Below are 13,270 nucleotides of genomic sequence, written 5' to 3' on the forward strand. Positions count from 1 at the left end.
GACCAGACCCTACATTTGTAGTAATGTAAAGTAATGAATGGGGTTAGTATGACATATGTACTTAGTTTGGGTATATGCACTTAACATTTAAGGACATGCATGAAAAAGGACCATTCATCATTTCTTTGGAAAACATGCTAAGTCATATGAATGTCTTCAATGCACATACCATAGAACATATACAAGTTAAGGATTTCATAAACATAAAGCATGATCATAATCAAGGAGATACTATCGTAGAGTCATGTTAACATTTCATAATCAATGGACTATAAAAAATTACATACAAACACTTACAATTGATCCCATTCCTAACATACAAGTGCAATGGTGGATGAATCATTGAGCTTACCAAGTACCGATTCTTCAACTCCATCAATAGTGGATCAATATGATGCTCAGATTTCAGCTCCACCACTAATGATGAGTTGGAGTTATGATGGATCATAAAACCACCATTTGTTGAATATTCTAACCGCCCGCCTAATGGATCCAACCTATGAACCTCTTTCACAAGTTCTTTCTTCTCTTCTTCCACATGAGACACACTAACCATAGTCATACGACTCAAAGAATCCGCAACCACATTGACCTTGCTAGGGTGGTGAATGACACTCATGTCATAATCCTTCAACAATTCTAACCAACTTCTATGTCGAAAGTTCAACTCCTTTTGTGTAAACACATATTGAAGACTTTTATGGTCAATAAACACATCAACATGCACACCACATAAATAATGCCTCCATATTATCAAGGCAAAAACTAAAACAGGTAACTCAAGGTCATGAGTTGGATAATTTTTCTCATAAACTTCGAGTTGCCTAAAAGCAGAAGCTATCACCTTACCATGCTGTATGAGGACACATCCCAAGCCCACTCAGGAAGCATCACAATACACTACAAAGCCTTCATCGACCTTCGATAAGGTCAACACTAGAGCGAAGGTAAGCTTATCTATCAAATCATGAAAACCTTTTTCACAAGCTTCTGAACACTCAAACTTCACCTTCTTTTGGGTCAAAGCTGTCAAAGGAGAAGCAATGGACGAAAATCCATCAGCAAAGCTTCTATAATACACGGCTAGACCCAAGAAACTTCTTATGTCTCTGTCAAAGATATAGGTCAATTTCTGACCTCATTCTTTTCTTCGGATCAACCTCTACACCATCACCATAGATAATTCTCCAAGAAAAGCAACAAACCTTGACCAAAATTCACAGTTTCTAAATTTGGCGTAAAGTTGGTGTTCTTTGAGGACTTGCAACGCCAACCTCAAGTGACTCTCATGGTCAACTTCATTTTTGGAGTATATAAAAATATCATCAATGAACACAATCACAAATAAATCAAGTTAATCTTAGAAAACTCTATTCATTAGGTCCATAAATGCCTCTGGGGCATTTGTTAACGCAAAACACATAACAAGAAATTCATTGTGACCATATCTAGTTTCGTAAGCTTTTTTGGGAACATCTTCACCTCTCACCCTAAGTTGGTGATATCCCAACGTTAAGTCAATCTTAGAAAAGTAGTTAGCACCTTGGAGTTGATCAAATAGATCATCAATCCGAGGGAGAGGATACTTGTTCTTTATTGTGTCCTTATTAAGTTGGATATATCTAATGCACATTCTAAGAGACCCATCCTTCTTCTTCACAAAATAGAACGGAGCACCCATGAAGAAAAACTAAGTTGAATAAACCCCTTGTCTAATAAATCATTGAGTTGGAGCTTCAACTATTTCAATTCAGGCGGAGCCTAACTATATGGAGGAATTCAAATGAGATTCGCATCGGATAATAAATCAATGCCAAAGTCAATTTCCCATTCGGGTGGAACTCTTGGAAGTTCAAAATAGGAAAAACTTCAGGGAACTCCCTCACTACTAGGACTGACTCAATAGAAAGAGTTTCACATTCTAGGTCCTTAACCCTGACAACATTGTATAGACAATCCTTGGCTATCATCTTACAGGACTTCAAGCTAGAAAATTTTTGACCCTTTGGCATAAAATTTCCCCCCTTCCTAGAATGAGTTCATTTAGGAATTGAAACTTTACTCCCCTTGTTTAACAATCTATGAAAGTAAAACATGTATGAAGCCAATCCATACCCAAGATGATATCAAAATCGAACATGTCAAGTTCTACAAAATCAACAAGAGTAACTATTCTGCCGACATTACAAGACATTTCCTATAGACTCTTTTTGCAACCATAGAGTTACCCATTGGGGTACAAACTGAAAAGGGTTCAATAAAAACATTGGAAAGTACATTAAACTTCATAGATACCAGAGCTATAACAAAAGAAAAAATAGCACCTAAATCAAGTAATTCATAAACATTAACAGAGAAAACTTGTAACATACCTGTCACAACGTGGAAGAGTTCTCTTGTTCATGCCTTGCCTTGAGTGCATAGAAACGGTTCCTTTTTGGAGGTTCAGATCTAGGTCCGCTTGGTTGAGCTTGTCCATTTCCCTTACCTTGAATTCTCACATTAGGACAATCTTCACCATATGTCCACTTTTGCCACAACCATAGCAACTATTAGTCCCAACAAGACATTCACCCGCATGTTTCTTACCATACTTATGACAAGTTTGTCTCTCTTTTGGTGGATCAATATATCTCACCTTTTGAGGTTTAGGATTAAAACCTCTATCATTGTGATTCTTTGATAAATTAGAAGGAACCTTTTTTGAAAACCTCTTCTTGAACTTAGGCTTGTCTTGCACATCAAGCCTATTCTTAGAGGAACCACTTTCAAAAGACCTTGCCTTCTTAGCTTCCCTATTCTTCCTGCTTACACGACTATCCTCAACAGTTGAGCATGAACCATCAAGATAGAAAGATCCATATTGTTATGAAGCATGGATCCACAACGTTCTTCTTCAAGCTCTTCAGACACGCCCATTAGAAAATAGCTCATCTCATCCCTATAATTTGAAACTAAAGAGTAGGCATATTTGGTCAGCTTAATGAATTTCAATGACTATTCATTGACACTCATAACTCCTTCACGAAGGTTAACAAACTCCTTTACCTTAGCTTCCCTTTTCTCTCTTGGGAAGAATCTATAAAAAGTGCCTTTTTGAAGATCTCCCAAGTCACGGGACCACCTCTTAAAGCCCTATTATCCTTCCAGTGATTGTACCATGTATGAGGCACATCCTTGAGTTGATAGGCAGCAAGATCATCTTTCTCAGTATTTCTCACTCCCATAGCAAAAAAAATCTTGTAAACCTTATGAAGGAATTCTTAAGGCTCGTCATAAACCTTAGATACAAAAAATATATGAGGATTCATCCTCGTGAAATCTTTAAAAATGTCTAGCCATAGTACTAGCATATTGGTTCTCTCGAGGAACAACCTCCATTTTAGGTTGTGCCGTAATGGCCTCTGCTTGGATGGTGATGGCTTGGGCCATTTTAAGCAGGGCTTCCCTCACCTCATCATTCGTCATTGCCGGAGGATTGACCGAAACTTGTTCTTTTTTAGCAGCTTGCACTTGAGGAGAATTTTTATTTCCTTGGGGAGTAGCTCCCGCATTTGCGATCTCATCTCCTTCTATCCTCGTGACTATCCTCATTGTGTTCATTTCTTATTACCACAAGAAAGGTATTAGATGATAAAAAACACATTGTGTCAAAACTCTAAAGGCACGATATAGGAGTATCAAGAAAAGAAAAGTTTGCTAGTCATCACATAGCCTCTCATCCATAATTATGGCGCTCTTCGCAGCCATGAACAAGATACTATGTAATGTGGTTTAATGAGATATTGATCCTAAGGATATTTAACCTCATGATTTGATACCAAGATTTTCACACCCGGAGAGCAGACCCCAGATGAGAATTAACATTATGGGGTTCTCCCCCCTTGGGACAGTTCATTCTTGAAAAATATCTCTCGTGAAGCTACCGAATTAACATTAGATATCACCAGAGCTACAACCTCTCTATTGACTTGAGCCGCCGGGCTTGAGCTAATATTTGGATAGTCAACCTTAATTTTTCATGGGTCACATTCTCAACTAAAGAATTAACCAGAGCATGAGGAATAACTTATTGATTTACATTGTCATCCTCCATCCTTCTAGCATAAGTCTTTCTTGTATTAATTTCATGAATAAGAAAGAGAAGGATTAGAAGAGGGATTTTATAGAGTTAAACTATATGGCTCGACTTAAGAGTAATGAAAGAAGTGTAGTTTCCTAATAATCTTGTAGCCTCTCATTCATAAATGTTGCATGCTTCACACTCATAAAAAACACTCTACTAGACATGACTAGAGATACATAATCCTCTAATCATTCCAAACGTTGTGCTATCATTACTAAGTTTGTCATTACTCAATGGTACCACTAAGATGTAAAATGGCTAATAAAACCCCGAGGGACTTAATACATGTAACACTCTGAATGTCCATGACTTAGTCTAGAGCCTCACTAGATGAACTAAGCCTTAAAACAATGTTTATGAGCCTAATTAAAGTAATAAACTCAATTATAAAGTGTTATAGTCAAAACGTCACGAAAAGACAATGACGTCCAAAGATCTGTGAAAGATGAGCTAGTGTGACTTCATGTGTTTCAAGGGATTTTAAGAGTTAGAGTTACGTTAAATTTGGTAGAAAGATTAAAAAATATAGAAGATTGTGTTTATGGTTTTAACGTACGGGTACGACTCCCCAAGGATCATGCTTAGGGTCCTTGAAGAGGATCTAGTGACCCTAAAAGCTTTCATTTGATAGTGGTTATTGATTAAACCAAATGACAAGTCGTCAATTGGTCAATGGAACATCGATGGTGCTCGTGGGTAGGGACTTAGCCATATTCCAGAATATCTCCAAAAACATATCTCTTACAAAAACCACAAACTACTAATACGGTTCGTGGTCCGGTTGACGGACGTTGGCCTGGAGTCATCTATTGGGGCCATGCTCCATTATCTATTTTCCGTCAAGGTTAGGTTACTTAATTAATTAGTTAATAAATTAATGTGTGGTTAAAGGATTGTTAATTAAGTTAGCTGGAGACTACAAAAGAGTTGGGCTTCATTAAACTAATGCATCACTTCATTATTTCCCAAACCCATATTTGTCCAACTGTTCTCTACATTCTCTCACTACCCAAAGACCCCCATCGAAGACCAAGGTTCAAGTTTCAATAGGGATTTTGATACTCAAGTTTTTATCTATCATTATTCAAGTAATATTAATATATGGAAGCTATTAATTTTTGGGATCTCTTTCCCCATAAGGTTCTTCAAAATAGGGTTCCAAAGATATCTAAACTTATAGTTTTCATCCATTTTCGTGGGTTAACTTTTAAATTGATTTAATTTTTATTTTTATTTATTAATATTGATATATTATGATTGATTATTTGTTATTTCATGTGATTCCTTAGGCATTTACCTAGTTTTTTAAGGGATCCATGATTGTTCCTTTTCCCTAACCATAGATTATGAATTAGGTTAATTGGTGATTAGGACTCATAAAATTGATTTAGTTCTGCTTAAATTTATTATTATATGGTTATGTTGAGTGAATTTATGGATAAATATTGTGAAATTGATGATGTAGTCCGGAACGAGGTTTTGGAAGCTATTGGAAAGACCTTTATGATTATGAGTTCTCTACTTCAATAATGATGGTTTATTTTTAATGATAATGTACAATAGAAGGATGATTATGTCAATAGAATATGAAGATTATGGCAGGTTATGAATATGTTGAATGTGAGATCATGGTAAGGGTATGATGATGCAAGATTAAAGGTGATTATCTTATTTCACTTTTATTATGACTATTATGTGTTGATCTCACTAATGATGGTTTATGATGAAAAGAAGTTCTCATTCTAAACCTAATGATCTACTGACATTATTATACAAGGGGTTAGTCTCCAATAACCTTTATTAAAATTTGATGACTAAAAAAGGCTTAAGGACATTTCAAAAAGGGTCTTTTGTTTAGCACAAAACAAACTAGATATGACAGGTGTCCCTTCCCAATGAGGGAAGGTAGGTTCACAATGATTCTAATGAGATAGAGACTATCATGCAATATGCATACCAAAGTTTATAGTATATTTCCTAGTTCCTTAACTATGTCGCCCCTATAAGAAAACAAGCTAGTGGATCATCCTAGAATGTTATGTTCATGTTATGGTTCTACCTTGGCCAGTAAAACATCATCTTTTTGTGTAGGGTTTCATGACACCGAATTCTATGTTTAGCTCATATGGTCTACTTTCTATTAAGGTGATTGTTCTCAAATGTAAAATGAATGAACGAAAGAAATAAAGTGAAGACTAACTAGGGTGACTGAAGGGGTTCTACTTAGTGTGGGTAAGGGTATGAGTCTTTACCTATACGTTCCACAAGTTGACATTGAGGGGAGTCCTAGGAGGATGTTCTTATGCTCTTATATTATAAATGAAATGCTAAATGTTTACCTTAGATGATATTATATGATGTTGGCTTAATTTGATGAACATGATATTGGTCTAAATTTATATGTATGATGTGGACTCTACATGATAAGATTTTATATGAAGTATAAACATTGCATATTGTCTCTTTTCTAGTTTACATGATTATGCGGGTTTATGTGGCTTCACATGAGAATTGCACTTATATTCTTGGGATGAGATTGTGAGTTAGGGTCTTGTATTTCATGAATTCTCGAACATGAATTGTTGTTACGACCTTATGATGAGGCTTTTCATGTTGGTATGAATTTATTATAATGTTGTTCTTGTATATTTATATAAAGTTGTATTAAGTGATGATTATGATTATGGACTTGTATATACTCTTGTGTGTGCTTTCAATGTGACTTATCACGGTTTTGAAAAAAAATGTCCCTTTGGGCATGATTTCAATGGTGTTAACTGCATATATTTCCATACTCAGTACATGTGGTCTGTACTAACCCATATTGTTTATATTTCTACATATATTTAGGTTTGGGCCATTGAAGAGCTTTCTAGTCCATTTTCAAGGAAGACATAGATATATCTACCATGTTGTTGGTGAGTCCTCAAGTCCGAGGATGATGCCACTTTCTAGCTTAATATATATGCACTATACTTAAGACAATTTTTCATTCCTTATCTTTTGGAGACTTTGTTGTAAGCCTTTCTATGGCATATTGTACTAGTGTAAGCTCCATGAAAAAATTGTATACTTCTATGATACATGGTTTATATGTAAGACAAATACTACACTAGCTTATGAATTGGCTATAGTGCATAAATGAGAAGTCTATGTACATTTCATAAATAAGTCTATGCAAACCCCATATGTGATAAGTGAGAATTCGAAATTTAGTTCACTATGTAAAAGTTTAATATTTTTTGCATTTTCTCTATCTATAATTTGCAATGAATTATGCTAAGGGATAGTCTAAGGCAAATTTAAGGATGAAGACGCCGATGGGGTGCTCGCTGGTGGTGAAAAACCTTATATCAGAGCATGAGGTTGAGTAGTCTTAGGATTGATGTCCCACTAAACCACGTCTACATAGAGACTTGTTCATGAGTGTGCAGCACCATACTTATGAATGAGAGTCTAGGTGATGCTTAGAATATTCTCACCTCTTTGGTATTCTTGAAAGTCGTGCATCAAGAGTTGTAACTCTATGTGTCCTTTTTCTTATAATCCTTTTATTGTGGTTATAGGCTATGACTACTAGAAGGGAAGCCACAAGAAGAGTTAAAGATGAGATTGCTAATGCGGAGTTCCTTTCCAAAACAATTAAGCTCCTCTTCCAGAAGAATCTCCTCAAGGTGAACAAGCCCCGGTCACCTTCGGCCATGACAGATGGATATATAAGGTTGACTTTCATCAACTTGTCTCAATCTATGACTACTAAATCTCAAGTCGTAGCTACTTAATGTCAAGATATTGCAGTCAATAAAACTGGGAAATTGGATCTCATGTGAACCAAAATGCTAGTACAATGGATTTTCTATCAAGGGACTTCACTAGGATTAACCCTCCAATGTTATTAAGGTCTAAGGTGAGTGAAGACCTCCAAGACTTTCTTGATGAGGTGTACCAGATCCTATATGTGATGAGAGTAGATAGTCCTAATGAGAAGACCGAACTATCCGCTTATCAACTCAAGGATGTGGCTCAAACATTGTATACTCAATGGAGGGAGAATAGGGATTTGAGTGCGGATCACATAAGCTAGGAAGTCTTTAGGAGGGAATTCATGGTAGGTTCTTCCCAATGGATAAAAGAGAGGCTAAGGTTTAGAAGTTCATAAACCTTCATCAAGGAGGTGTGAGTGTGCTAGAATACTCTTTGAAATTCACTAAGTTGTCTAAGTATGCCTCTTCTTTAGTGTCCAATCCTAGAGATAAAATGAACCATTGTGTGATGGGTGTGTCCAATAATATTGTGGAAGAGTGTTGTTCGGCGATGCTTTATGAAAACATGGACATTTCTCATTTGATGGTACATGCTCAACAAGTTGAGGAGATTAGGGTCAAGAGGAAGAATAGGGATGCTAAGAGGGAAAGGTCAAATGAAGGGGGTACTTCTAAGGGAAAGTTGGAAATCCAAGACAAGCCTAAGTTCAAGAAGAGATTGTCCAACAAAGTTCCTACTAAATTTCCCATGTCTAGAAAGGATAGTGTCTAACCCTAGGTTCCAAGGGGGAAGAGGTGGAAATTCAACAAGTGAGAAACCTACTTGTACCCAGTGTAGTAAGAATTATATTGGTGAATACGTGGTGGGAACAAATAATTGCTTTGGTTTTGGGAAGAGTATTTCTTATACAAAATTTGATGATGAAATAGGAAAACAATAAAAAATCAACAGAGTATAGCCATAAAGTTAGTGATTGTCCTGTGCTTAAGGCTAAGGGGATGGATAGTAATCAAGTCAAGCAAGCTTACCTAGTTCCGATGTTCTTAAAAGAACCGCTTCTATGCTCTCCGCTCTAGGGGTGCATAAGATGATTCTTGCAATGTAGTCACTGGTATGTTACGAGTGTTTTCCATTAATGTCTACGCTTTACTAGATGCTGGTGCTAATTTATCATTTGTAACTCGATTAGTATATAAAAGTTTTATGCTCTACCTGATATCCTGATTGAACCTTTTTCTGTTACTAACCCGATGGGTGACTCTGTTGTGGCTAGAAGAGTCTTTAGGAGTTGTCCTATATCATTGCCAGCTACATTGGTTGATTTTGTATAACTTGATATGCTGGACTTTGATGTCATATTTGGGATGGATTGGTTGCGTTCTTGTTTCGCTTCTATTTATTGTAGAACAATGGTAGTTAAGTTTCAATTTCCTAATGAACCCGTCTTAGAATGGAAGGGGGTTAACTCAATACCTAGAGGTCTAATAATTCCATGTCTTAAAACTTGTAAGATAATTTCTAAGGGATGTCTCTACTGTATTGTTAGGGTCAAGGACCTTGAGTCCGAGATTCCTCCACTTAAGTCGGTACCCTTAGTGTGGTATTTTTCGAATGTCCTCCTCGATAACTTGCTCGTAATTCCTACCAAATGGGGAATAGACATTGGCATAGACTTGTTGTTGGATACAAAGCTATTTCAATTCCTCATTACCAGATGACTCCGACCGATTTAAAGGAACTAATGATTCAACTCAAAGATTTAGTACACAAAGGTTTCATAAAACCTAGTGTTCCCCATATTCCAGTGTTGTTTGTAAAAAAGAAGTATTGATCCCTTAGGATGTGCATTGATTACTGTCAACCAAATAAGGTCACCATAAATAACAAGTATCCTCTCCTTAGGATCGATGATTTTTTTGATCAACTCTAAAGGAAAAGCTGCTTTTTGAAAATTGATTTGAGGTCGGGTTATCACCAAGTTAGTGTGAGAGGTGAAGACATACCCAAAATAACTTTCTGAACTAGGTATGGTAATTATGAGTTCGTAGTTATGTCTTTTGTCTAAATAAGTCCCCAACAGATTTTATGGACTTTATTAATAAAGTGTTCCGGAATTACCTTGACTCCTTTGTAATTGTCTTCATTCATGATATCTTGGTGTATTCTAAGAGTGAGGATGATCACATGGGTCATTTGAGAATAGAATTGCAAGTCCTCAAGGAACATCAAGTCTTTGCTAAATATAGTAAGTGTAAATTTTGGTTCAGATCTATTGCGTGTGTTTTTAACATTATCTCAAGTGAGGGTATAAAGTTTGATCTAAAGCAAATGGAAGTAATTAAAAATTGGCCTAGACCTTTTAATCAAAACAATATTACAAGTTTCTTCGGTTTAGCTGGGTATTATAGGAGATTTTTGATGGGTTAGAATTCATTGCTTCACATATGAAAACCTTAACCCAAAAGAATGGTAAGTTTGAGTGGTGGGAAGCTTGTTAAAGAGGTTTCCAAGAATTGAAAGATAAGCTTACCTCTGCTCGAGTTTTGATTTTACCGGAGGGTAACTAAGGATTTGTAGTGTATTATGACGCTTCTCAAGTATGTTTTGGTTATGTTATCATGCATTATGGTAAGGTCATGGCATATGCCTCTAGACAACTCAAGGTGCATGAGAAGAACTATCCAACTAATGACCTTGAATAAGCGGTCGTAATGTTTTCTTTAAAAATATGGAGGCATTATTTGTATGAGGTACATGTGGATGTATTCACTGACCACAAGATCCTTCAATATTTGCTCACTCAAAAGAAGTTGAATCTCCGAAAAAAATGTGGTTCAAATTTTTGAAGGAATACGACATGAGTGTTCTCTACCACCCCAACAGGAACAATATAGTTGTGGAATGTAATGGGTAGTGTAACCCATATTTACGATGATAAGATAGAGTTAGTGAAAGAGGTACATCGATTTGCACGGTTGGGTGTTCGATTGGAAGATTCATCAAAAGGAGGGTCTATGGTTCATCATAATTTTGAATCATCTTTAGTGGTGGAGGTGAAGTCTAACAAACACCTTGATCCGCTGTTGATGGAGTTGAAGGGATCGATTCTTTGTAGTTTCAATGAGTCATACTCCCAAGGGGGATGCGGTACTTAGGTACCAAAGTAGATTTCGTTTACCGAATGTGGATGGTCCAAGAACAAACTTTGAAAGAGGCTCATGGTTCCCGATATTCCCTTCATCCAGGTGCCACCAAAATGTATCGCGATCTTTGAGACATCGATTGTTTGGATGGTTTGAAAATGGATATAGTAGAGTTTGTGGCTAAATGTCCTATTTGTCAACAAGTTAAGGCCAAACATCAAAGACTGGGAGTTTAACTCAAGCGATGGATGTCCCTACTTGGAAGTGGGAAGGTATAAATATGGACTTTGGAGTGGGTTTGCCTCAAACCCGGAGGCAAAATGAGTTAATATGCATGATTGTTGATAGATTGACAAAATATGCCCACTTTATCCCCGTTAAATCTACTTATTCCGTGGAGGAGTGTGCTAGGTTGTACCTTAATAAGATTGTGATTTTGCATGGGATACCTTTGTCCATCATCTCAGATAGAGGTGCCCAATTCCCTTCTCATTGTTTGAGGTCTTTTCAAAAGGGGAGGAGGTACTCATATGGATGGTCAAGCGGAGAGTACCATCCAAACCCTAGAATATATGTTAAGGGATTGTGTTATTGACTTCAAGGGTAATTGGGATGATCATCTACCGTTGATAGAGTTCTCCTACAATAATAGCTACCATTCGAGTATTTGCATGGCACCATTTGAAACACTCTATGATAGGATATCTAGGTATCTATTTTGGTGGTTTGAGGTTGGTGAGTCTTCACCCCTTGGTCCGAGATAATTTATGAGGCGTTGAAAAAGGTTTAGATGATAAGGGAGAGGTTAAAAAAAGCCTATATTAGGAAAATAACATATGCCGACAATAGAAGAAGAGACCTTGAATTTGAAGTAGGTGATTGGGTCTACTTGAAAATTTCACCCATGAAAATGGTAATGATATTTGGTAAAAAGGGAAAGCTTAGTTACCGGTATGTGGGCTCTAATGAGATAATGAAACAGGTCGGGAAAGTTGCTTATGAGTTGAAGTTACCAAGTGAATTAGACCTGGTTTATGCAGTATTTCATGTCTCTATGCTTAAGAAATGTGTAGGCGACCTGGTGTCTACCCTCCCTATTGAAGGGTTAGAAGTGAATGAGAATCTTTCATATGAAGAGGTTCCAGTTGAGATCCTAGATCGTCAAGTCAAAAAATTGAGGAACAACGAGGTTGTCTCCATAAAAGTCCTATGGAGAAACCATCTAGTTAAGGAAGCAACATGGGAGGCCGAGGCCAACCGAAGCCACACTATCCATTTCTTTTCCTCTAAACCGTAGTCAAAGTCTAGGTTTGTTGTTCCTCTTAAAATAAAGTTATAAACAATGTGAACTTTGCTTGCTTTGCTAGTATGTGCATTTCTTTGTAAAGGCTCATGACAATATGATTTTTTTTATGACATTAGTTCTCATGACTAATTTGCACTTGCATGTAATGTATTACTTGTTTTGTTCATGAGAAATGGTAGTAAACATGTTTAATGTTTCTTGAATAAAGAATTGCAGTGGCTATTAATTGTTGAGCTATTATATGTGGACCATAGCATTTGACCCTAAAAGCTTTCATTTGACAGTGGCTATTGAAGGAATCAAACGACGAGCCATCAATGGGTCAACATCTGTCAATGGCGCTCGTGGGTAGGGACTTTGAAATATTAAAAAAGGGCTCCATAAAACAGTCTTTGACCGAAACCACGGATTACCAGTACGTTCCGCGGTCTGGTCGATGAACCGTTGGCGTGGAGTCATCGATTAGGGCCATGCTTCAGTGTCTATTTTTGGTCAAGGTTAGGATAGTTAATTAATTAGTTAACAATTTAATTAGGGGTTAAGGGGTGTTTAATTAATTTAGCGGACACTATAAAAAAGTTAAACTTCATTAAACTAACTCATCAATTCATTATTTCTCAAGCCCAAATTTCTTCAACTTCTCTTTAGTTTCACTCAGTACCCAAAAACCCCCCATTGAAGACCAAGGTTCAAGCTTCTTTCGGTCTTCAAGACTCAAGTATTTTTCCATCATTCTTCAATGAATCTTAATGTATGGAAGCTATTAACTGTTGGGATCTCTTTCGCCTTGAGGCTCTTCAAAATTGGTTTCCAGATATGTCCAAACTTATGGTTTTCATTCAATTTCGTGGGTTACCTTTCAAATTGATTTAATGTTGTATTATATTAATTAATATTGATATATTATGATTATTTATTTTTTAATTTATG

General features: G+C 36.6%; 1 protein-coding gene across 1 annotated transcript; it reads left to right on the plus strand.

The window, feature by feature from the left end:
* The first annotated feature begins 11,944 nt into the window (after positions 1–11,944).
* Positions 11,945–12,331, plus strand: LOC104646563 (uncharacterized). The gene has a single exon (XM_010320344.1). The coding sequence runs from the start codon at positions 11,945–11,947 to the stop codon at positions 12,329–12,331; it is 387 nt and encodes a 128-aa protein (XP_010318646.1).
* The last annotated feature ends 939 nt before the right edge of the window (positions 12,332–13,270 follow it).

This window comes from Solanum lycopersicum, chromosome 1 (genome assembly GCF_036512215.1).
Source record: "Solanum lycopersicum chromosome 1, SLM_r2.1".
Taxonomy (NCBI): domain Eukaryota; kingdom Viridiplantae; phylum Streptophyta; class Magnoliopsida; order Solanales; family Solanaceae; genus Solanum; species Solanum lycopersicum.

Bases quoted from the DNA above. Each gene is read 5' to 3' on its own strand.
- LOC104646563 (XM_010320344.1), top strand. From the start codon at position 11,945: ATGGTAATGATATTTGGTAAAAAGGGAAAGCTTAGTTACCGGTATGTG.